The sequence below is a fragment of the Branchiostoma lanceolatum genome, chromosome 4 (assembly GCF_035083965.1).
Source record: "Branchiostoma lanceolatum isolate klBraLanc5 chromosome 4, klBraLanc5.hap2, whole genome shotgun sequence".
Classification (NCBI taxonomy): Eukaryota; Metazoa; Chordata; class Leptocardii; order Amphioxiformes; family Branchiostomatidae; genus Branchiostoma; species Branchiostoma lanceolatum.
Window position 1 is genome coordinate 12,900,396 of NC_089725.1, and position 25,871 is coordinate 12,926,266.

The 25,871-nt window shown below is 41.3% G+C and overlaps 1 protein-coding gene across 9 annotated transcripts in view; it reads right to left on the reverse strand.

The window, feature by feature from the left end:
- The window catches only part of LOC136432651 (roundabout homolog 1-like), a 79,255-nt gene that overhangs the window by 46,038 nt on the left and 7,346 nt on the right, over positions 1-25,871 (reverse strand). For all 9 annotated transcript variants that reach the window (XM_066424086.1, XM_066424080.1, XM_066424079.1 and 6 more), the window contains exon 2: positions 18,828-18,953. In XM_066424086.1, the coding sequence (XP_066280183.1) occupies positions 18,828-18,897 (70 nt within the window). In that variant the 5' untranslated portion in view covers positions 18,898-18,953. The remainder of the gene's footprint in view (positions 1-18,827; positions 18,954-25,871) is intronic.

The window sequence follows — 25,871 nt, forward strand, 5'->3', positions numbered from 1 at the left end:
TCAAAAGATATTCTCAATGGTGAGAGATATCCAAAGTAAAGCTGCCTTTGTGAAGAATGTTACACTGGAATTAGTTACAGCATTGATGAATGTTTTAGAAGAGGGCTTGGAAAAGTTTTCTCATCTATAACCGAAGAATTGATGGAAAGGTCATTTCCAAAGTTATCGAACTGATCAAAATCTATGGCATTGCTAATTTGTCTCAAATCTCTGGTCACGGGTTGGCAGATTTCATTGGCTTTGACAATGGAACTCATTACCTTACCCAAATCACCGTCCGTGAGCGATCTCTCAAGTTTACAGAGCAGAAAATTGACATTTCAATCTCTGCATGGCAGGGAAAACCCATCTAGGATGCTCTACGCAACATAAGCAAGATAAACAACCAGGGAACAAAGGGAGAACAGCCGTTTCTGGAGCTGGGAATAGTGCCTTGAGCAGGAAAAGTACATCTACCATACATGGTGTTACCTGCTAAAGACTTCCTAGCACTCCTGAAGACCCATCATTACAGGTGATAAAGGTCTCAGGCACAAACCTATGGTGCAGAAAGATAAGCTGGCACCACTGATAAGCATCTCTATTAGAAGTTTGTGTACCCTATAATTTTGGGTCGCCACATTTACATGTCTGGGGGGTGAGTAAGCTACTGAGAATCCCTCAGCCCTGGGTGTATAAGATTTTAAGCTGGGATTTTGTAGGAATTAAAATGAACGTCTCAGCAGACCACACGTTAATAGGAATTATAGCCAACTTCTTTAGGGACAACATGACATGTCAGACACCTCGGGGGTTAGGAAAGACAACAAGCCTGAGACCAGAAGAGGGGACACACGCCTGTATTGTGCTGGTGGAGGCTTATCTTCTTGGGTAAATGGGTTCTGATGACTGATGTCTGGTCACCTTCTGTCTTCTTTCAACACCACTGACCACAACTTCAGCTTGGCTACTTTTCAAAATAATTCATTAACACCAGGCAAGCCCTAAGAATAGTAAGATTTTGAATCAACGAAGCAATGAATATAGTTTAAATCTCTACTTCTTCTTGAGAGAAGTTGGTGATTATTCATGTCTGACCAGTGTAACCTCACTCCTGTTTGGTTTAGGAACGGTACAGTAGTCAAGAGAAGCCCAGGTCTTCCTGGTTAAGTCCTGGCCCTTATCTATCTCATAGCACAGTAAGCTACGCTCCAGTCTCAAAGGCTGCTTGCTTCACAGGGCCAGACTGGGTGTCTCTAGGCTAAGGCTTTCTGATATCTTTATCTCCTTCTCTGTTTTCTTTCTACTACCTTATGGCCAAAGGTCAAAAGAATTATTAACACTTGATACCTGCTTTCCACCACCTCTTAGCATAAACCACTTTGTAATTTGTATGCTTGACACAGGTGAAACACAATCAGGTAGGACTAGAGAAAAGTGGATGGCTTAGCAAACATTATGTATGTACACTTTTGAGAAATGTTTCTATAAAACCTTCCCAAGGAAATTGATCATGCATCCTTCTTGTTTGAATGCATTATACTTCATTTTGTCAGATATTTCATAGACCACCATCAATTCTGCATACTGCATCAATTTTTCAGCACCAAACTAATCCTTTGAAATACTCTTATACATGACATTGTTGGCAGCGTGTTTTGATGAATTGCTTGGCGCTGAATACAATCTAGGGAAGATCCTTTAGGACTTCTGCATTTGAAAAGCCTTGCTCTAGCCATGACAATGACGAATACACATTCTGTCTTTCCAATCACAACTGAAAGGGAAACACTTAATGTTGTCTAAACACTAGCAGTGCGACTTAATCAGTGAAGAGATGTGTTTTGTGATCTTTTTTGATGATGGGAACCCAATAGAGAGTTGTTTCCAATCCCCAGGGCTCTCGTCATCACTTCTGGAAATGGGTCCTCTGCCCATATTAGGAGGGGTGTGATGGGTTTTAATTGCCAGAAATGACATCACTGCTTTCAGTACCAAATGCAACACTCCCATTTGGGAAAAGAGCATTCATCGGACAGAAAAGCTCACTCAACCACTTTCAAACCAGAAACTACGCAAATAAGTAACACTTTCAGTGCCTTACCTATATTACATCTATTTACCATCTCCAAATGCATTATCTTGGCTACCGTACATAAATAATGCCCTCAGCTGGTTATTTATATTGACTGGAGGTTGTAACCCACCCTTATCAGGGCAATGAATTTTTAACACACTCCTCTTCATTTCCACATTTGAATTGGACCCCTTGTCTGAACCTAATTAATTCAATCTCCCAAAATGCTTGAGATTACTATCATTTGGGGGTGCAATTGCATCTGCATGCATAATCGGTGTAGATCTACTGACCCAGTGTTCAATATGAGGTTTGGTTGCCCAACTGCTCGTGTGAACCAGAAAGTCTGATAAATCCAGAATTTCCTAACTAATATTGATAACCTTTAATTAGAAATAACACCAGTTAATATTGTAATTTACTAATTGTAGTCTTTCATCCATTCTGTACTAGGATACAGACGAAGCCACTTAATTGCACCTCGGATAAACGCACCTTCCATTTAATTGCACCGAATCCCTAAATCCCAAACCGGTTCCCATTCACTGCATTGTTAGTGACTCCGCATATCTGCACCGCGCATGGTCACCAATGCCGGATAACTGCACCATTTTTTTTCCAAAAATCCTCGACAAGTTAACTGAAAAGGTACGCTAAAATCGGCAAACGCAGTACAAATGAGCCGATACCTGCCGGTTTAAAGGCGCAATACCGCCAATATGTTTAAAACTGTTTTGAGTAACAAAAGAAGGCGGTCTCCATTGACAGTTACGTTTATAGGATAGGAATCGTATGGGAGGTCCCGGGCGGGTCACCCGTAATCAGTAACCAAGTTTAAGTTTCCATTCCTAGTTTCATGATTTACGTAAATCGACAACTGCACCCTACGTAATGTAACACAGAAACTGTTATCCCATGAGTGGCATGTTTCAGAATGCCTCCCCTGTAACATTACGTGTGTTGTAATGCGGTAGATCGCATGGAAAAATGAAAGAATGCAAAATCTTTTAAAACAGGTTCGTAGTCATTTCCTTATTTTCAGCAAAGGGTCAATAAATAAAGTTAATAACTGAATAATGTCGTCTTTTTCCTTTGTGCTAGTGTTTCTGACTAACAATACACCCCCTTGCCCATGGTGGTGCGGTCCAGCTGGGCATTTCGCATAATTGCACCAGCCGGATAATTGCACCAAAAACGCTGACAAATGGGTGGTGCAGTTAAGCGGATTCTACTGTATATGCTAAATGAATCAGTCTGCGGCCAGGTCATTTCGCTTCACCTTTGAACCAATATGCTGCCCCACCCCTCACCCCTACTGGGAAAACAAGTGTTTATTTACCAAAAAAATATTCCATACTGTGATGTTTAACTTTCAACATTTGTTTCTGCTTTTGGGTTGTTTGTGGCAGATTTTTGTGAAACCTAAGCCCCATCTGCAACTGCAAGAAATCTAGACCCTGGATGTAATTTTCTCAAGGATGGTGGTCCCGCAAAGCACATCCAGAGGAAATCCTTTTAGACTGTTCATTTTGTGGTGTCTTCAGGACCAAGTGAAACATGACACTGTCTCTTATGATTATCAGGTAAAAGCTACAATCAATCTTAATAAAATATTCATACAACAAAATATCATCTGATCTTGATAAAGCCACCATCTCCATGAGTTATGTATCATATTTTTTGAGAAACACAATAGGGCATTGTCTCAGGACCTCCACACTTTAAAAGATCATTGTAATATCAAGCTCTCATGTTCTAAACAGTTGGTCTTCTTTGGAAATCAGCTAAAACCTGGTTGTTCACATTATCATTACTTGATTTATGTAATTCTTCGGATATTATCTTTGATATCCCATGCCCAGAGTTTGTTTATTATGAACATAACAGTCAGACTTAAATATTACCACCAGAAAAATGATAGGACAAAATTACACATACTTTTCAACCTCCCAAGCAAAAGCAAAGTAACACATCATTTGATTGATGAAGATGAAAGACTACAACAAAGGCAAGGTCAAACAGATATTGATTTCTCTATACATAATAGGCACCTTTCCCTTTGTGATATTTACTGGGACTACCCATTATAGGAGGCAGTAAATCCTAATCCTGGTGTGTAGACTAATTAAGATTTGACACTGGGACCACCTAGGAAAACAAATTAACGAAACCTATCTAGAAAAGGAGATGTTTTATGTGGATGTAAAGTGCAGGGGTCATTTAGACCAGCAGACCCCATTAACCCCACAATTCTCCAAGGATACCTTCCTTGTCTTAGTCTGACAGGTAGCCTGCCAGGGAAACTTGACCTTCAAGACTTTTCTGACCTTGAGACATTTCTAGAAGACATTCTTTCCAAGACATTCTTTCAAGAATTTTAAAAAGCTAAGCCATGCAAGAATTTAGGTTGGGGTGCTATCAGTCACGATATTTAACTCACTATATATACTGTATATCCAAGAAGAATTACTCTAACATCAACATTATTTCAGAAGGCCAGTAAAAGTGAGAAAGTTTAACGACATAATATCTGAATTAATAATACTACCCCCAAAGAGTTAAATACTTTATGATGGTAACATAAAATAGACATTTTACAACCGAGGTGATGTTTACAGTTTAGATACACTCTCTGAGGTACACAGGTGAATATGTAACCATTCTAATATTCACGCTGTCTATGAATTGCATAAACATCATTTCAAGTTGCCCAGGCCGAATAAAATCACATTATAACTGCAAAGAATGAACACATCCCTGCACAGATTTCCATACATAAATGAACTGCGCCTTTGTTACCTGTGCCTCTTAGGTTCATGCTATGCACAACAAATCATGTGGAATGGATTTTCTTATGCTCATCATTCATGGTCCGCCTCAGGACCTGAGTTATTTGATAAACTTATAGGACTCCAGGACTATGCTATGTCATCCAAACCATCTAGCAAAGGAAAATAGTCTATCTAACCATCCGTCAGGCTTACCTTAATGCAAGCAAAGCACACTTCTTTCTTGGGGGGGCTAGGAAGAGAATATAAGAGGATCAGTTTGCACTGCACTGGGGATCAGTTAGTGCTGCATGGGGGATCTTAGGTGACAACTAGAACTGATGTGTAAAGCATAATTTATCGTATAGACATTTTCATACAGGGTTACCTTGGTATTTTGATTGGTCTCCTCTCATGACAAAACGTTGCTGAGGAGACAGCGAGGTTTGTTTATTCACTATGCATATTTACTGCTGTTCTGAAGCTTTTGACATGTAATGATTATGCGATAATCATAACATGCTTCAAAGAACGTTACCTGCCCGAAGCTACAGTGAAAATGAGCTGTTGTCTGTAAATAGAGTCAATTATACAGTTACAAACATAAGTATGGCGACTCATGTTTACCCCTTTCTCTTAAATACATGGAGCACTCGTAACTATCATCTTCATTAGGAGGGGAAAAGATGCCATTAGATTAAAAGGACGCCCTCCTTGCCCTGGGCTGCAGCCCCAAAAAGTAGTGGAAACAAGGGGTCTAGACTACAGGGACTGACGCCTTCCACTGCCTAGGAAGGAGCCTTGCCCAAGGCATCAGTCTGTCTTCATGATTCTGTCACCTGTCTAATACTAATAGGTCGAGACACCTCGATAAAGGAGCTATGTCCCTTTTAGAGTAATTGAGTACACCTTGTTCTGACTTCTTCATAGCATTCATGTCCTGAAATGTTTTTACAGGATGGCTCCTCCACAAAGCTACAAAGCATTCCTTTCTACTAACAGTCCTTCCTGTGATGACAAGGGGGGACTGGTTTCAAATTCAAGACCCTGGCCATGTTTGGACAACAGGGGACAAAAAAGGGATCCTGGAACCACCATGCCTGGACCCAAACAATAACTTTAGGCAGACTCAGGATGATTCAAAATATTTCCAGTTGTGCTGGAGGAGAAAACAAGGAATTATATGCTTAGCCAGAAGGAAAATGAAACTAGGCACGCAGAAATCAGACACCACACAGGTACTAGTAATGATCCTAAAACTATGTCCAGATCTTTTGGCTTCCACCCCTTCACCTTGAACACTTTCACAGTAAATTACAACCACACTTCGCCCCCCAAGTTCGCAGCACTGTGACATCTACAGCACAGAACATTTCACCCACGTCGGAAGAAAATCAAGGGGTTCCTCCAGACTAATTACTGCCAGTGACTCCGAGGTTCTGACGCTACTCCACAAGAATCTTGACTAGTGTGCATGCATGTACTGAAGGGTCTGCCACCGCAGTAATTACAAACACTTGGAGAAACACTCAATAGTTTTGGATGGCCTCCAGCTCCTCTACTGCTGATTCTTCTCACTCGAACCACATGACTTCGATAGAAAGTAATGAGCTTCACAGTAAGCGAAGGAAACAAATTCCACCTGAAAGACATTGCCTTTTGATGGAGGCCAGCATTCCAGGTCATCTGGTGAGCAGGAGATAGATACAGGTTGACAGCTATCAATTCCTTTTAGCCTTGGTTTTATTCTTCCTCGCATTTGGTGACATTGAACTCTGACTTCTTCACTCCCATGCTCCCTCCGAAGAACATTCACACTATCAACTACCTGATCAGATTACAACATGAGCCAATGACAACCTTGCAGTATAACAGGGTTCTAGCCATTGTAGGAAAGTAAAACAGCCATGCCATTTTGTACAAGAATGATACATGTATAACGTTTTGATTTTTTCCTTCTAAATTTGAAAAGTCTGTAACCGAATTGAAGGAGACAGTTTCTCCATACATAATACGGCACTTCCTCTCCTAACTTCTCACGTCACACCATATTAGACTGTCTGCCCTGTAATATTCCTCTAGTGTCAGAGGGTTGAGAGGAACAGACAACTCCAGTCCTCTAGGCTCTGCCACACTTTTGTCACACTCTGGCCCCTGACCTACAGGATTTACAAACTGCCATGCCAGGTCTTATCCCTGGGCTAATGTTCCGCCAGAGGTAAGGTCTCACCATGACCCTTAACCACCTTGTCAGGGGTCCCTTTCCAATAATCAATTCCTTCAACCTTCAAGAACACATCCATGAAGTATGGAGTAAAGCAGAAAGAAGGAAATGCTTTTCACAGTAATTGTAGCCTGGAACAAAACTAGTGGCAGGCATCCTGTTCCCATTTCTGAACATGTCCATACTGTAGCAACTTCTAATGGCAAGAAGGTGAAGAAACAATCCATGTTTGGTCAGTTGCCAGGAACTTTCATGGTCTGCCTGCCTGGAACTTCTTGTAGGGCTTTATGTGTGCAGAGAAATACAAACCTTATTAGATGAGATCAACATCTTTTGCTGCCATCTATAGATTTCATGCTATGTAAAATATAAATTGACGGATCTAGCATGACTATAATAGTGTTTAACCTGTCCTGCACACTTACACATGTGTAAACAAATTACATGTTTCTACTTGCTGTTGCCATGGCAACTAACTTCTAAAGAACAAGTGAAACTAGATAGTGTAGCGGTCCAGTCAGGATCCTTTTCGTGGAGAGGGCGGGCATCTCAAGAGTGACACATTACAAGTGGTGTGGAGCCAAGGGCTTACCATCCAACCCAAACAGGGCCTACCCTACCAGGATACATTTCCTCCATTTCCTTTCAACCATCTCTATATAAGGGAAATGAAGAGAGTGCATGTGGGACGGGGGCTTTACCTGGAGCCCAAACACACAGGAAAAGTGTGCGGTATGTATTTCACCCCTTTCAGAGGGCTGGGCCTGTTCAGCGATCGACCCGGACGGCCACTAAAACAAGGGCTTTGATGCCAATCCAAACACGAGAATGTGGTTGGTTGCCTTCGGCAACGCGCCGCCATAAGGGGCACTCCTGTGTTAGAAACATGGCAGGATCAAAGGAAAAGTTTTTGTCCTTTTGCAACAATCAGTGCTGTCTGTGTGCCAGAATACACCTTTGTTTCACAGGTGTACCAACACTTGGTCACCTGATACTTTAAGTGGGTGATAATGCTGACTGCACAAGCTGACAGAATCTCCGGCTAAAACAGTCCAGAAAATCCCCCTTGAGCCAGAAAAGGCAGAGGAATAATTGCGAAAGGGGTTAGCATGAAGTGAAATAATCAGGGCATGCTAATTTTCATAGGCTGAAACCATTTGTTCTAAACCATGACTGTGATGCCGAAAATTGAGCTTCATATCTTGTACATTTGTAACTTGACTGAGCATCAAAGACGCACATAGTGACTGCTAAAACCTCTTCTTACCTATGCAGGAACCATTGTTCTCACTCACAAGATAAATGATGGCACTTCCTTTGAAGGCTTTTGTTCCTTTGTTTCTCTCCTGTCCAAAATACAGAGTAGAACTTTACCGGATCAAAGCCACCTGCAGTCTAACAAAGAAAAGAAAAGACTAATATCTAATCTTAAGATATGTGTGTTTTGACTTTTCTCTTCTAAAAACTGCTATTCTGTAAGAAACTATTCCCTTACTTAACTCTACTACTTAGTACAACTGCAAACAATAAACGTTTACTACTATACACATGCAGTTTTATGTTGTCTTTTTTTTGGTGTAGAAACCTCTAACATCATACAAGTGTCATTGGAGAAGCTAAGATCCCTATCTGTTATCATTATGAGTAACAGGAAAGTTTTCCGGGCAAGTCAAAAGGTTTGTTTGTCTTCAACATCTAGGACTCAGTGGGACGTTTCGGACCACCAAAGAACAGTCCTTCCACAACCCCTTATCCCAGACAGAGCCAGTGTCTGGAAGCACTCTTTTCCATCATCTCGCTTTTCCTGACGGAGATTGCATGGAATGCCACAGGCTCACCCCAGGAAAGGGGCTACCTATAAGTCGAGCAGCTTGTGAACACGTGCTGAACACCTGGTTCAATGCCAGCTCTCCCTTCCCTGGCCTGACCTCAGGTGCATTCCTCCCAGGGTGGACCGCCATTAGGGAAATGATTATCCCGGGTAGAAGTGTGCCTGGTGAGAGATGTTTCTCTACTACTCTGCTGGAAGGTCCGTAGCCTAGAAGCCAGACTGTTTCCAGGGCCTCCTCAGCTCCAGGGCCCCCCTCCCCAGGAAATTTTAACTTGGGCCCCCCTGAGTGAGACCCTGAATCCTTGTAGCCTGGGTACCATCCTCCGTAGTAACTGCTGGCTCAATCATATAGTTAGCAAACAAAAAGGTTGAGCCAGCGGTTACTAAGAAGGATGGTACCCAGGCTAGAATCCTTGGGTGCATGTTAGCTCTGGGAGCCAAAGAGCTGGCCTATGTAGGCCCTGGAAACAGTATGGCTTCCAGGCTAGAAGGTGCGGAGCAAAGCATGACAAACATGGGCCACGATGGTGCTGACAACCAGACTGACTATTGTGTGCCTAGGAAATAAAGCTGGGGATGTGTCTTCCGGCAACCTGGCTGGTTGTCCAGTCAGAGGCAATGGAGCGCAGGCTATTTGACCATGGTTAGGTAGGTACCAGTGCTTATCTCTGCCATGGTACAGAGGCATGAATGGGACACCGACATGCCCACACAGACAGATCAAGCCAGCTTCTATTTCACTTTGAGTGGGACAATTGTGTACTTTGCGCATAGCGTCCAAAGAACACTTTGCACAAAAACCTTTGTTGACGAAAATTATACAACAAGAAAACATCAAAGTTACATTCTTTTCTTCCCACAAGGTGTTAGTTAAATGACTACATTCCAGCATGTCCTTTAACTTTAAGTGTAAGCATATGCCAGTTCAAGAGTATCTTATAATGCAATGGCGTTATCACACTGTCATCAAACCAAAGCAAGGAGCAACAACAACAACAATTACTTAGTGGAGTCAACAACTACTACTGCCCTGTATGTACTGAACCATTTTTTGGGACAGTGGTCCTGAAAAGCCCATCTGAACCCAACTGTGATTTAAGCTTGTTTTCATGATGTAAAGCTTATGTTCCTATGTCAATTCAAAATGAAATTCAATGCCAATGACATATTATCTTTGGCAACCTTCCTTCAGTTTCAAAGATATGCCAAGACAATTTCATACTAGACTATACTGCAAGAAAAGTTCTCTCCTTCATGAACTTTGGCGGTCTGTTCCCAATTATTTCTCCCCACATTTCCATAGAACTTGACATATGAGAGTTACATAAGCCTTCTCTATGCCACAGGCTTTCCCATGTATCAAAAAGGTATTGGTACACTAACAAGTCAACAGGGAACGGATTAACGAGAAATTCATGCTAAAACAAAAAATTTGTTCAATTTGAATTTTTCTTCTGTCATCTGCGATAGTTACTAGATGGGCTCTCAGTCGTTGTAAAATTGCAAATTCGCAGTTCACCCAAAAGTCACAAATCAGACATGATGTCAGTGGGGGTGCAGAGGTGTACAATTTACATCCTTTCTAATGAGAAATTCCACCCACTTTCTAGTTGAAGGGAAGGCAGCTGTTCTTTAAGCAGAGAACCCTGTCTCAGCTTTCCCGGGGTCAAGGGGATGGATACATCACAAGGCCTGCAACCCAAACCTTCCACAGTCTCTGCTATGACTGCTGGATTCCAAGTTCAGCTTTTGATTTAGGTGTATACAGCGTGTCACAAGCTCTCCCATGGATGGGAATCACAATAAACAATGATCAGTAATTCCTGTGGTTTTGATGAGTACATTGAAGGGGAGAGACAAACACTGGGCCATATTAAAACAATCTACCTTGATTTATGTCTCATAGATCTAAACTTAAAATTGGAACTGATACCTCAAATACTGGAAGTGAAACCACAATGTAACTACTGTTCAGAGAGCGAGTGCTATACAAGTATTCAGTGTCCGGTCTCTCCAGGTTTAATGCTACCAGCAGCCTGCGCAATATTACCCCCCAGCAGGTGCAGAAACAAGCTTATCGTGTTCATTTTCAACGACTGAAGAGGGCAACTTTTCAATCTTCATCGCCATGGCGACGGTAAGCCTCCCGCAATCCCGCCGATGTCATTACCATGCAGGGCCTCTCCCTTTCTCTTCATTTCCCTTTGCTGACCGCCTTTTCATAAAGCTGGCCGCAAATGGAAAGATGCCTCTTCATCGATCGGAATGGGCATCGGAAAATAGTTCCCTGGCGGGATAATGGTTCTGGGATGGGAATTTGTGGAGAGTTGATGGCAAGTCAGGGTGGTCTTCACCAACCCTGTGTCAGAAGGGGGACTGCGCCATTCCCTTGCCGGGGGTGTAGCTTCACATCAGCCTGACGTTGACAACTAAAATTTAATCAAAGTATGTTGCTACCTCGAGAGGTTTCTGGAGACAAATCGCACGTATCGTAAACGGTTCTTGGTGATAGGAAATCAGTTTAGCACGATAACTTCCCTTCGCTTCTACCTGCATCAAAGGTGACTCGGTCTAACCTTTACCCAGATAGGATGATGGGAAAGATGACTGCGTGGCCCATCACTTTACGCTACTCAAGGTCATAGAAGGGCACTGAATCATGCAAAGATGACAGAGATAGGGAGGACAGCGGTTGATAGAATATGCAGTTTGCAGACACACAGGAAATTGGGAACACACATCAAATTTTTCACCAGAAAGCAACTCAGCCAGGGACCTGCCATGACCTAGATGCATACATTCTAAAGGTTCCTACCCTGGTGACTCCCATACATACTCAGGCATGAGAAAAATTCAAATTTCTGTAAAACATCGAAATCTCCATACAAGGACAACAATGTCGTCACATATAGATTCAACCGTCATCCTGTTTGGTTCCTCATGGAACTCTTTAAAAGGATATAATTTATGTCATCACAACGGGATATAACTTTAACTGTCAGGACGTACTATTCAATTTACAAAAATTAAACAACCAGACACAAAATGTTCACCACTGATTGCTTGATCAGCATTAAAATAGTATATCAAAGTGTTGACTGACAACTCAAGGATTTTGTTTAGATATGGACAAGATAGGGCAGTTTTGTTTGTCCTGGGTTCACCAGAATTGTAACCTGACGACCAGAAAACCTGTCCAGACCACTCAAATGCGGTCTCTATATGAGCATCCTATCCTTGAGACCTTGGAAGATAACAACACCAGTACAACATCAGCGTTCTGGTTTTCTTTCATTGGGGTATAGCCCTGCCACATTGATTCCTATCAGGTTACTGACAATAACTCACCAGCCCAAATACACTACAGTCCAGTCAGTGCTAAATGTCACGTATCGTGTGCATGTTGGGATCTTCTATAGGTTGTGTTTTCACCATTACTTTGTATTTCTGAGGACAAGGTTGCCAGGACAAGGCAGTTCCTGTCCCACCCATCAGTCCACGCCTATTTTGTCATCACCCTTATCAAGATGAATTTGACCCAAATCAAACAGAACACAACATCCATCCAACTGCCATGTTATTCACTTCTCTAAAGCCTGCAACACTACACTTCAATGGGAAGCCTTTCAAGGAGACAGGTCGTCTGATTTTTTATTCAGTAGACCTCCCAGTGAAACAAAAACCTTGCCTCTGATTACACGTCCTGAAGGACACTAATAAGTGAGATCCTTTTCTGCACCTTCTGTCATAGTCCTTTGGCCTAAAAGGTAAATATGTCTGCCATTCTAAATGGGGGATGAAGACAAATATACTGATGGTTACTCAGGCTGGAGGCCATGTTTCCACAGTTGGTGGTCCTAGCGATGGGCACACCAAAAATAAACAGTGGGAGTTCCCTTCAGGAAGAGAGTACAGGTGGGGTCACAGGCTAGTGCATCTGCTTGAAAGAATCTTTCAAAATCTAACTGATAAGTCAAGGTGGGATATGCATGGTCCAATGGTTGGGGATCCATAATCTGGGAAATGGTCCATTTCTGTCAATATTGACAGAGGAGTATTGAAGTTGTACATCAAAGAACCTTTCTGTATTGTGGGAAAGTTTGATTGACAAACTTGGCTGGTGGAATTGATGCTAGCAGCAGGTGAGGGGAGGGGCAGACAGTCTGGGTGTGACAGAAAGTAAGCCACATTCTGATTATATGGGAGATTGGAAATCTTGTAGATACAGCCATGGGATTTGAAACAATAATATAAAAGGTTTTAGCAGACACTGAGGTATAAATCTTGTGTAGGACAGTACATAGCTTTCTGTTGCACAAAATACTATATTCAGTTTTTACTAGTTTTACAAACGTTATATTTTTTGCCTAGAGACAATGCGCTGAATGATATATTTGGACCGTGTACTGACAGAATAAGCAACACAGCGATAAAGACATGCCTCTCCTGTTGCTGAGGATTAGACCTGCTAGGGAGCGGGATTTGCCTGGTATTTGGACAGACATCTCCGTCCCTATTAGTATTATCATAGATTCACATGACATACTCTGGGAGACACTTTCTATGTAATCAGCGTCTGCCAATCATACCTCTGTCCATTGGAATATCAGACTCTATTTTGAAATCATTACGATGGCATATTTTGTAGAACCATCAACGATGTATTTACTCTTTCTTCCTGAGTGTTACTTCATTCTCAACATATGTATTTCATTTCGCCATTATTATTCCTGTGTCTCCAATACTACAAGCCTTGTTCCCATAACGTCCATCACGAGTGTGAGTAATCTTGGTACTGACCCATGGTGGGGCATTCTTTCTAAAGTAAACTTTGAAACAAAACCAGAAGCTTCGTTCACATGCTGACCTTGTGTACCAAAGAAAGACTTTGCTATCGGATAAGACAGCAACAAATCATGACTTTATATATGGTTGCTCTGTCCTTCATTACCTCTTGAAATGGCAAAGTTCACATGGTAAATTTTCGATATTGTCACTTGTCTGCTGACGATGACAGATTTAGGTCAGTATAAATGACATCTTGGATAACTGCCCTGGCCTCCTGGGCTATATGTAAAAGTCATTACATGAGTGTAATGGTTCTATGCTTAAAATACTATTCATTCATTCTTTTGTAGAAACAAGTACTAGTAGATTATAATTTCCACAATCTTTCTACTAAGACTACAATCTCAGTAAGAATGTTTGAATTGTCGATTGTAGGGAAGCCCATTCAAAGCTACAGAATCAATGTCCTTTATTAAAGCTTATTCCACACAAAGAATATCTTGTTGACTATAGGCAGTATAGCTTCAAGCATGCCACCTAGACAAGCCCTTCTTTTCTCCTGTTTCAGTTCTGTTGGGAGACAGTTTAAGCAAGTGGTCTTTCATCCTAGATCTTAGATCAACATTTGAGTCCCTCAGAGCCAATCTCTAGATGTTGAGGAAGAGACCAGGATCCCAGGGAATCCTCTGGAGTGAGACTAAAGGGATTACTGACTGACTCCACTGGCAGCACTGAACAAACCTGGCAGCAAATGTCAACCTCAGATGTCATCATCAAAGCAGAGACATGGCTTGTTTACAAGATGGTCAAAATCCTAGTGATGACAGATAACTCATTAATACGTGCTTTAGGGAGAAAATACGCTAAAACATGTTTATCATGCAAACTGGACGAATGGTGTCACTATTGCAATACTATGGAAAGGATAAATCTCATATTACAGGAGTATATGAGGCAGATCATTTGTTTTACGTATAAGCTTGGTAAAGAAATATACAGAAAGGGAATAAACCTGACTTAATAGAAATCTGCTATTCTGTGAGTCTTTTTATTGAATGATGCAAGAAAAACAATTTGCAACCAGCATAGGCTGTGCTTTCATACATACAAACATGCACATTACAGACGAATCACTTGGATATGCAGTAAGCCCCATGTCTCTCACGTGTGGGCTGACTAACGCTCGCAATCAAGATGCTAATCCACTTGCGGTAATTCTTCCAGACGAATCACAGTCTAATGAAGACTGGGCTTTAGGTCGAACACAGTTTCGATATGCAGATAGCAAAGCAGCATTCGGGTAATAAGTAAAATGCAAATAGCCACACTCATTCTAGTTACAGCAAAACTAAATATTATTTCTTCTTCATGGATCCTTCTTTTCACACAAAAATGAGAAAACAACTAAAAAGAAAACTATCATACCAGCATTATTTGACTTATCCAAGAGAAAGTTTTTCTTGACCAACAGGTCTCTTAAATTACTGTAGTTCAAGACAGAGATTGAGAGAGGGCAGACCGGAAACAACTTTGATTCAGGTTCAAGTACTTAATTGCATGTTGCGGTGATCTTAGTAATGAAAGCTGACTCAAGAAAAAAGGTGACCACTGTTCACCCTTTACCCTGGCTTACCCTGCTTCCTGTCTTTATTCGCTGGACAAAGCAACCAGCAACACTGTTCATATCATGGCCTACAAGGGACACAAAGCCAAAGTCGCCTCCTAGGGTTGTTTTGGAGAAACCTCTCCTTTCTTATCCTCTTTCTTGGCAAATGTAACATGCCAGTCAAGATAACAACAACCCCAGCTTTGGTTTCCTTTGCCACAGAGCCTCACCCCATGTGTTAAGTACAAACACCTGCGATACCTTCAGGCAACGTGACACCAGGTGTGCCCTGCTCGGTGTTTTGCCTCCCGCTATCTTCCTCCCACCTTCAGGCTCAACTTGGACCTTACAATAACCCAAGGAATGCCTAGCATTTCTCCTGTTTCCCTCCTGATGGTTATCTAAGTTGCTATCAGTAAAGTCTGGCTGGGGGGTTCTTTTATATTCCAGTCTGGTTCTCAATGTTACAAGGGCAATACAAATGTGACAACCTGTTTAATGGACAAGGGAAATTTTTTTTTTTTTTTACTTTGCCAAAAAGAAACCACATTTTGTGCCAAACAGAATGAAGTGTTCAAATGATCAACCTTCACCCTTTTCTAGCATGTTTCCTTGCCTATTGTTGGTGGGATAGTGATTTTTTATAGGGACTAAAGCCACATCATCCTGGTGTCTTGGCATAGATCCATTCTGAACGATTTTGGCCCCTGTTGACAATAGCATAATTTTCAGCCTAATGCAGTTGTGGCACGTAATATTATAATAGACCATGGCGCGATCTTTCTTTTAGTGTCTGGCACAGGGGTTCATTGTCGTGTCAACAATAGTGTTCCTAAGACAACTTATCTGGCAATTTTGATGGAGTGGAAAGTTGCCTGCTATCTTTGAAGGTGATGTCAATTATCCAATCACATACAATCTATAATCATGCTATGTAATATATAACTGTTACAGAAGATAAAAACTGACACTACCCTTTGCTCTCATGGGCTCTGTGGCTTTGGGTGTTATTATATCTAATGAAACCAAACCAACAGATATTATTTTGGGAGCACTTTCCACTTGAACGTAATTGTAGAAAGAATGTGGCGATGCTTTCAGGTGTGACTTCTCTAACCGATCCTGAAATGCTCGCTCCCTGTCGAAAGTGATCAAAGTCATTGCACAGCTTAACCAGGGATTGACAGAAAAGAAAAGTGACAGTAACTGGCAGAGAATTGGCCGCATGCCTGAAGTCTCACCAAAGGTGGGATTGGAAAGTGGAGCTGTGCCCACTAGTCACCCCATTGTATTGCTAAGCACCCAGAACATGACCCCTTTGTGCCCCCCCTGCTCCCCTTCAGTTTCCATGCCTCTGTTCTGAGGGTAGAAATCTCTTTTGGTACAGAGAACTCCTACAACTTTGTCATGCAGATATTCCTCTCAAATGCCATGCCAGGTATTGAGGCCCCTGAATGGTGTGAATGGGACAGCCCTCGCCTTTGTGCTTCACACCTCACCCCTGACTAGCCTGACCCCTGCAGGTAATGGGAAGACTAAAATGAGATCTTAAATGGGCTTAACAAATCAACCGCCCTTTCTACATGCGCTAAATGTGTTATTTTGCCCCCTTCCTGTTAGTTCTGTGATATTGTTGAGAAGAAACATGTGTAACTTTGTAACACAGTTTTTCTCTAGTAACCACTTCCTTCTCTCGCCCAACAATGCCCCAGTTTGTGTTTTGTCACCTGAAAGCCCGGCCTATTGCTACATGCAAATCAAATGAATATATGCATGTGACCGACATTAAGATTGACAACCACTTTGCCCTTTGAACTGACTCCCGAAATTTCATTACCTTGTGCGGTGAAACAAAATATGAGAAAAACCTTGTCAGCTATGCAAATGACCTGTCATACTTTGAATCATTAATCCATTCTTAATTGCCAGCATTCGTTTTCTGGCGGCATAGTTCCGATTCAATCTCCGTTGAATTTGTCAGACATGACTGCATTTGAAAAGGTTATAGTGGTGGGGGGGACGCCATGCCAGGGTGCCCCGGAGCTCCCAACCCACCGATGAATAGAAAGCTTTCCCATTCTTTTCAGCTGCCATTTTCCACACATTCAGATTTTTCCATGAAAAATCTTCTGTGACAAAGGCAGGCATTATCAGGCTTTGAACATTCAGTACCCTTTTGCACAATAAGAGATTTGTTATATGCTCCAAAGTGCTGTAATCAGCATCTAAGTAAGATTACTTTCCATGTGTATGACACTGATAATAACGAACTCGCAACATTACCTCCTCCACTTTTTCTATCACACAAATGCAGAGTGAAAATTTGCTTTTGAATTTATTTTTACAGTCGCAAATGATAATCTTTACTCTTTGGGGAAAGCATTTCATAGCACAGCATTTTACAACCAAGAGAGGATAAAAGGAGGATTGAGACCAGTGCTATCCATTCTTTAGGAGCCCAGGGCAAATGAAGTCTGACATCTACCAATTTGCAGCACAAAACCACAAAAACAGACTGCTGTGCTGTGCCCGCAGCACCCTTTCATTTAATAAATTCTAGCCTAACTCTTTCAACTTTTGCCCTTGAAAGGTTGGTGATTAACCACAGTGATATTCAACTGCCTAGGAACAATAATAGTTTATTGCAAATTCATGCCCGTAGGCTAATTGCATGTTGACAACAATGTCGAAATACAAATGTAAGGTAAAACAAAGGTATACAATAACAAGCTGACTGAATAGCAACATCATAGTGTTCATTTTCCCTGACTTATGAAATTGTCTCTATTCTCTAGAACTATAAAGACAGCAAAGCTCTTCCAGGCTTCTACACATAGAGTACAACATGTTCATCTCTACAGCAAATACTCAGGTGTAACTTTCTAATTGTCACCTCTCTGTGAAATGGTTTACAATCTCCAAATCACCTAATTACCAAGTCCGCGTGTTTGTAATTGTGATCGCTTCACACACTATAAAAACCCGCACAGACATTCCAGACCTGGTATACTTCCCAGGTATGTGTTGGTCAAATGTATGTTGTATTTGCTGAAAGCGGACTTGGTAAACTTTGGTATATACGGCGCCAGTGCGGCTCCGCGCTGGAGCCACGCTAAGTCGCTCTTGAATGGCACTCTTGCACGTATCACACCCGCCGGTATTTGCAATTGGTTGACAAATTGCTGATATCGGTGCAATCGGGTAAACAACTGGCTCTTAGACAAACTAGTCACCTGTTCGTAGACACCTTTGCCTTTCCTCCACCTGTGGACACACAGTCTGCCCTACCTGTCGTCGACGTTTTAATACATAATCAAATACGGCAAGGACATCGCATATACATATGACGCGATTTGTCTCCCAGTGAAGTGACTCTTAACACCTTGTGAGGTAGGCAAGTCCTAGCTTGCCTATAAAATAATCTTATCTCAATAGAATAGTCAAGTCGGGTGCAGTACACTTTGTTCCACTCTAAAGATAAGTGCATACTCTAACACTACTAACAGGAAATGTCTCGTGAAGACTTTAAAACAGGAGAATGTGACGTGGCATACCTTTGGCTGTTCTCAGCACCAGCACCGCGATGACCGTTTGAAGGAGAATCCTTGTCATCTTGCAATCCATGGCATCGTTCCACCGTTCTCCACTTCCAAGTTCACCTCAGTTCCCTTGTCCTAAACCTGCACCGCCAAACACAGTAGACGAAAGACTGGTTAATTACATTAACAGGTTGTCACAAAGATTCGCCAGTAGTGACTGGGTGCTGCAACGCATTATGGGAAACACTGCTAGCCAATTGTTCGATCTTCAAAGTATCGGGTAAAAAAACACGGTAGGGAACCAACAACATCAACAAACAATGAAAATAGTTGGTTTGGGATTTCAAAGCTTACTGTTTATGGTCGTTATTTACACCGCAGAAAAAGTAGGGCAGAAACATGACAGGATGAACTTCGAATTGTGCTGCAGATGGCAAAACAATTCAATTTGAATTGCCAGCAGAGAAAAAGAAACACGGTCCGAGCGCCCAATAAAGGAAGACCCACAGTCGAAGGGAAAGGGCGGCGGCATGTAAGTCGTGCGGTGATTGACACCCACTCAATTTACAAAACACTGCGCTGAAAGGGAAGGTGGAAGTGTCAAAGTAGTTTGACTTTGTAATTTTGACCCCCTAGCACTACCGTCTTATACCTGCTGTATATTTAACCTAAGCCTGTTCATGCCAGTTTTGATAAAGAATTTCCTTTTGAATCAAGGATGATAGGAATGACCCTTCCAGCTTCCAGCTCTTTAATACCCTTATGCATGGTAGGACTTTTTGCTGGCAAACAATAAAAGATGATTCTTATCTGTTATGTTATGTTACACTTAAGTTTTAAGTTTCACATCCATAACAAGCTTCAGGGTAAGATAAGCATGAGAAAGCTTTTAGGCACGTCTCTCTATAAGTGTATATTACTATCTGATGCAAGCAAGGACTTCTGCTGTAGAAAACCACCAATCAATACAAATTGTTTCAGCAGACACTTCTCACCATGTCCTATCACTGAATTACCATAAATTGTGACAAAGCAATCTGACTTCGCTGCTAATAAATAAGTGGAACAGCATCCATGGGATGTGCAATCACTTCTGATTACCCGCTATATTGTCTCGTTCCTCATAAATGATACAGGAAAATCCAATTGTCGAGTGACTCTGACAATTCATATTTCAACACGGGTTTGACGGGAAGTCCACATTTCAGATGCTGGGAACATTATTGGTGATTCTACATATGGAGAGATATGGCAGCGATGCTTTACGGATGAGTGGACGAGAATATTGCAGTAATAACTATTAACCAGAGGTAACTACTTCTATTGTAGCTATTAGCTGTTTTGTGATGAATAGCCGTGCAGTTTGGACAAAGCCTTGAGCATTCAAATGATAAGGATATGAACAATGATATTGATTACAATTCTACACCCTATTGGCAAATTTGGGGAGGACCTTGGCTGTTAAAATCAGAGTACTAAAATGAGGACTCTGGTAGGGCATCATGCATATAAATAGGTTTTCCCCGGAAACTGCCCATCCTCAAAAACAAATGAGGTTCATCACCAGAAATTGGAAATCTGTAAAACAGAAAATTGTTCACTTTTCCTGCGGTAAGTAAGGCCAGGTCTGGTCATCAATCTGGCAATAGGGATTACCTGGTGAGGCATGACTTTAAACGAAAAATCAATACCATTTCTTGATTGGGATTTGTCCAGAGAAGGTCTATCAAGGTTTTGATTTGTACCTTTGGTCTGAAAAGAAGTAGGAATTCTCAGAACTTTGTGCAATTACATGGTCTGTAATATGAGACTTGTCACTCCCCACATGAAATATGATCTACACCTCTGACACAATCAAGTTGGCTTGAACCATTCAGATATGTTATTTTTACTCATTATTACACTATATATGTCATTCATTCATCTGCATAAATCTAGTTCATAAAAGGACAGAGAATAGACCTTCAATTCAGTACATTCTGAACGGCTTAGTATTCACCAAAACCAAACAATGATCTCCGCAAATCCTACCTTACACCATCACCCCTAATCCTTGGTAAACCAGACATGCATTTTCAGTCCATTGGATGAAAAATTTATTTTTCCTCTGGGTCCACTAAATAGGATGCAAATGAGGAGAAATGATAATACGGCATCCAGGCTGAGTCATATGCACAGCTGGGGCGGCCATCACGTCAACAGATCCATCAGCCAGCCGAGCGTGGATGGCAACCGCCATGTTGCTACGCCCAAATCCAACCGCCGGCGCTTCTGAATACAGGCCGACAAAGACTTTGATTTCCTTTAATTCCTAACTGGGGATTATCAAGTCGGCCACAAGGACTGATCCTCGCATTATTACCTCACCTTCACAATAAACTCCAAACCAAGAACTGTTTGTGTTCGTTTATCAAACATCCATACATGAATATTAATGTCAAATAGGGAAACTCATCTGGCAACACCTGAGAACATGATATACTCCATCATATTTATCAAAAATTTTTAATGGAATTGGACTATGCATTATCACCAAGCATGAGAAGATGCCCATAGGTTGCAAATTGTTAGTGTCAGAACATCTGATATAAATACAAAATCATGATATCTGTACACGTATCAATATATTCTACTCATTGCAATACACTGAAAGTATCAAGGTAAGGATTTTTATGATATATTTTCAGTCTTTAGATTGCCTCATCATGCTATTTAAAGCACAAAAATGGAAAGTTAACCTTAGTCTGACAGCATGATGTCATTTCCTACTACCAAATGTGAACGGAACTGACTCAACTGTTTTTCCAAATGCAACTGGAACAGCTATTACTACATCAGGAGCAAAGTCTACCAACACATATGTACTGTATATGTAACATGCATACTCACAGTGGTAAGTAGCATCCGAGACAGAAACTGTAGAAGCAAATTATACACAGAAAATCCTACCTACAATTCAAAATATGCTTTCTCTGCCATTCAGACGTGAAGCCAGAAGAATTCTGCAGCCTTCTAATCCATCAGGCAGGATGCAGCTCCTGACATTTACTCCCAAAGGGAAGGGGAATGGAGACCCATGGGATAGCTAATGTACCATTTTTCCAGAGCTGAGGACAGGTCAGAGGACAAAAATATCTTGACAGGCACGCAGACCCAGACCAGGGGACTGTCCCCCCATAAAACATGTATCATTAGACTGTCCCTCTTCGTTTAGTTGGAAATGTTTTGCATCTCATTTCACTTCCCACCTTTCAGTAGAAAAACATGCATCGGAAAAATTGACTACCATCACGTCAACACCGGAGTTTGAAGCAGTGAATTACATTTTTCGGAAGCAGAACGGTATAGCCGGAGGCAAAACTAACAACGTAGTAAAACTGGCAGGTAATAACATCATAAATATTCATGAACGGTTCCGCTTCCATTATCCCGCACCGTACATGGAGGCAGAGATGTGGAGAAAATCAATGAGATCAATCTATTGATGCCCTGCAACACTGGGGAAGATTCCGAGGTTATAGGAAATGTCAGAGCAATGTGCTCAACACATTAACAGCTTCCTAAACTCCTTTGCCCTGACAGTCTGACATCTTTCTTTGAACACTAAGGCTGGGATTTCAATTGTTGTTGCAATTGTTACCAATCATAACCTTTACTGTTCAAGTTTACAGTATACCAAAAATATTTTTATTCAAAACATTTGACCTGCGCTGTATACTTTCATACTAAATAACAACAAAACATGTCCGCAAAACGGGTTGGTTTATGGATTGATGAGTAAATAATGAAAGGGATGATGGCGGTGTTTATCGTTATGATCAACAGGATGCTAGCAATGAAGGGGAAATCCTTAGACACCCTTCTGCTAATACCCATAACACTTCAACAGCCTTCTGATAATCACACTCAATCTTCAAAATTGGCCATATTTCACACAGTTTCAGGCATTGTTGCACCTCAAGAATAGGATGTAAACTCTATTATTACTGTAATAGTTTACAGTATGCTTTGCAGTACTTCTACATCATATGATGTACAACATTTTTGCACTTCTACAACACAAATCACTGCTGTGAATGAATGATTTCATATGATGTACAATATGTTTGCACTTCTACAACACAAATCATGCTGGGAATGAATGATTTCCGACTAAGAAGAAAACAAGATATCCTTTCCTGGCTTCCCTGAAATCTCTACAATGGAGACAACAGAGTCTGGATAACACAATAACAGTGCCAACAAGATAACCAGCTTCCTGCCCATCCTTGATGTCTCTCCGTATTATCAAGATTCCACCAGCTTGACATTTCCCTACAACTGTGTATGTATCATACATCAAACGGATAGCGGACCCTAACTACGCACTTTGGTCACTTCAGAATGCCGGGCTGAATATATCATCCATAAATACTACTTATCATCGCATCATAACACCCCGCCTGTGGATACAGATAGAACCACTGACGCACTTATCATTTTCACTGTGCTGGTATATATCATACCCTTGTGTTTTGTTGGTAATACATACACGTTTAAGTATGATTTTTTCTATCAAACATTAAATCATTACATTGATTTTCTTCCCAAATCTTTGGTAATTGTTATTTGGCCTTGTAAAGAACTACAAACTCTCATGACTTTGTCAGTAAAAACAAGATATTTTCCACAGTCCCTCCAGACTTCAGAACTGTCACATACTAACAAGCATACCAGAGACAAATTTGGTATGATCCATATTGCCTTCGTTTGGGAATGAAGCCAAGAAATTTAACATCTTCTGCTGGGGGGCAATCAAAATTACATTTAGGAAATACATATGAGGATACAATTTTATTACCCTTTAGATAATGCAATTTATGTTGGCACGCACAAAATGCAGCAATGTTAATGTACAAGTATGGCATTTGCTTTTGACGAATCCGTCTTGGGAAGCTAATACTACTACTAGTACTAGCAAACACAGATTCGTTGCAGGAGAAAACAGGTGCGGGCAGATCAAAGGGTTTTTCCCAGGTATTGATAGGCGCACTCCACACACAAAAGCACCCATCGCACTGAGGAAAGTAGGAATACCGCTCAGGGCAAACACTCCACAGCTACTCCTGGCAAATTGATCTGCCTTTGCTTGGGTACTACCAATTTGTTCCCTAGCACCTTTTGAGATGTGAGAAGCCGCAGCGCACCAAAGCAGACGGCCGCGAGGTTCCGAAAGCTTTCTAATCCAGGGATGCAACAGTGAAGTGGTCTCAAACAAAACTGAAGATACCTACGGAGAGAACTACAAGTAAGCCTTCAGGCCACAACATATAGAATAGCCTTATACAACCTATTAAACACTCGCAAAAAGGACATCCAATGCCCATTCTTTTAACATGATGCAACCATTCTTTGCTGAGATTCAGGATCCATTTGTTCACGCTTTAGTGTTTGTAAGAGAAGGCTTTACTGGGCCTTACTGATAACGGCACTAGAGGATGGGTTAAAGCTACTGACGCGTGCCTGAAGGCATTACTGTATAAGAACCCTCAAGGTCAATTCAGGGTTGTCTTATCTCTCCACAATGAATAGGCCACGCTTCTGTCCAGCTTTCTGTGTAGCAGTGGAACAAGCCCAAAGGCCAAGGAAATCTGACCTGTTCCTGCTCATATACATATATATAGTATTACATGTATGAAGGACTTTTCTTTTATTCCACCATAATTATCTAGCCTGGTACAGAACACTTCTGTTTTTCGGGATACATTCATAATTTCTAAGAACTAGTGCTTGCATCTAACAGACAAGTGCCTGAAAGCTTTTTTGACAGATTGTACCATGCATCTTCACTTAACATTGATCAATTATGACAAAACAGATACTACACTTCCTACAATAATGCAAATGTCTATCTCAACACATTAAGAGGTGGTATTTACAGACAAGATTGGGGATAGTATTATAGAAATATAAATATTCAGTCTATGAGTGAAAATATCTCCCCACAAATAAGGTTGGGAAATTTGAGGTAAAGACTTCTTCAATGCCTCAAATGAGAAGTCTACTATTTATAGGAAAACACTACATCGCTTTCTAACGACTTATTTGTCAATATACAGAGAGCGTCAAAGATTTAACGAAGACAGGTGATAGATATAAAGCAAGCAGTGTTCCAATCCAAACCTTAACAGCTATATCATCACAGTCAAGCCTTGTTGAAAGAGAGAAAGCACAGCTGATAGCATGACAGACAATGAAGGACAGGACTTTGGATGTTTTTCCACTTGGCAAAATTCCAAACGGTTACTTTCAGCTTGTGTTTGCTGGAGACAAACGACAGACATTAACAGTTGCCCGTGAAACATTCTTGTGAACAGTAACTGTTCTCCTTCAGAAAACGAGCCAAAACAAGCAACTGAAGGGAATTCACCACCTAGTTTACCCAATTTATTATTGCTAGCAGATGAGTACACAAAAACCACTTAGGGCTCTTGGAAAATAATCACGACAAGGACACTTCTTTGTGGTTCCAGGATCTTGTTGTAACACCATTTGACAATTCTTGTCAAATAGAGGAGAACCTTGTTAACTGAAGTGAGTGGCAAGTTTATCTTGAGTTACAGGCTGGCATAATTGGATTCGGGTCCATAATTAAAACATACATCGTTGGGCACTTCTCTCTTGTGCCTGCATAGGTTGCAGTTACAAAAGGAAACTCGATTGACAAGCTCCATATGAAAACAACATTTTTTGAGCAGCCTCCAAAACAAAGACAGTTCAAGGTGTTTCTTAAGAAGTGACAAAAAGGATTAGGTTGCCAGGATCCATTTGTTACTGAGTCTAAGCAGCTACTAGGCTACACGAAAACACTGCAACAATAACACCAAAACAGTCAAAACAAGGTTCACATCAAACCAACAATGGCTTTTTATGTTCAAGATCAGGCTGTTACATGCACTTGAAGCTGAAAACTGGCCATTTTCGGAAGGAGCTACTGAACAGCTACGATACTCATGAGCATTTTCATGCCTCAGTGAAGTTAAATTTACATGATGCAGGCAAGTGCCCCCCTCCCCCATA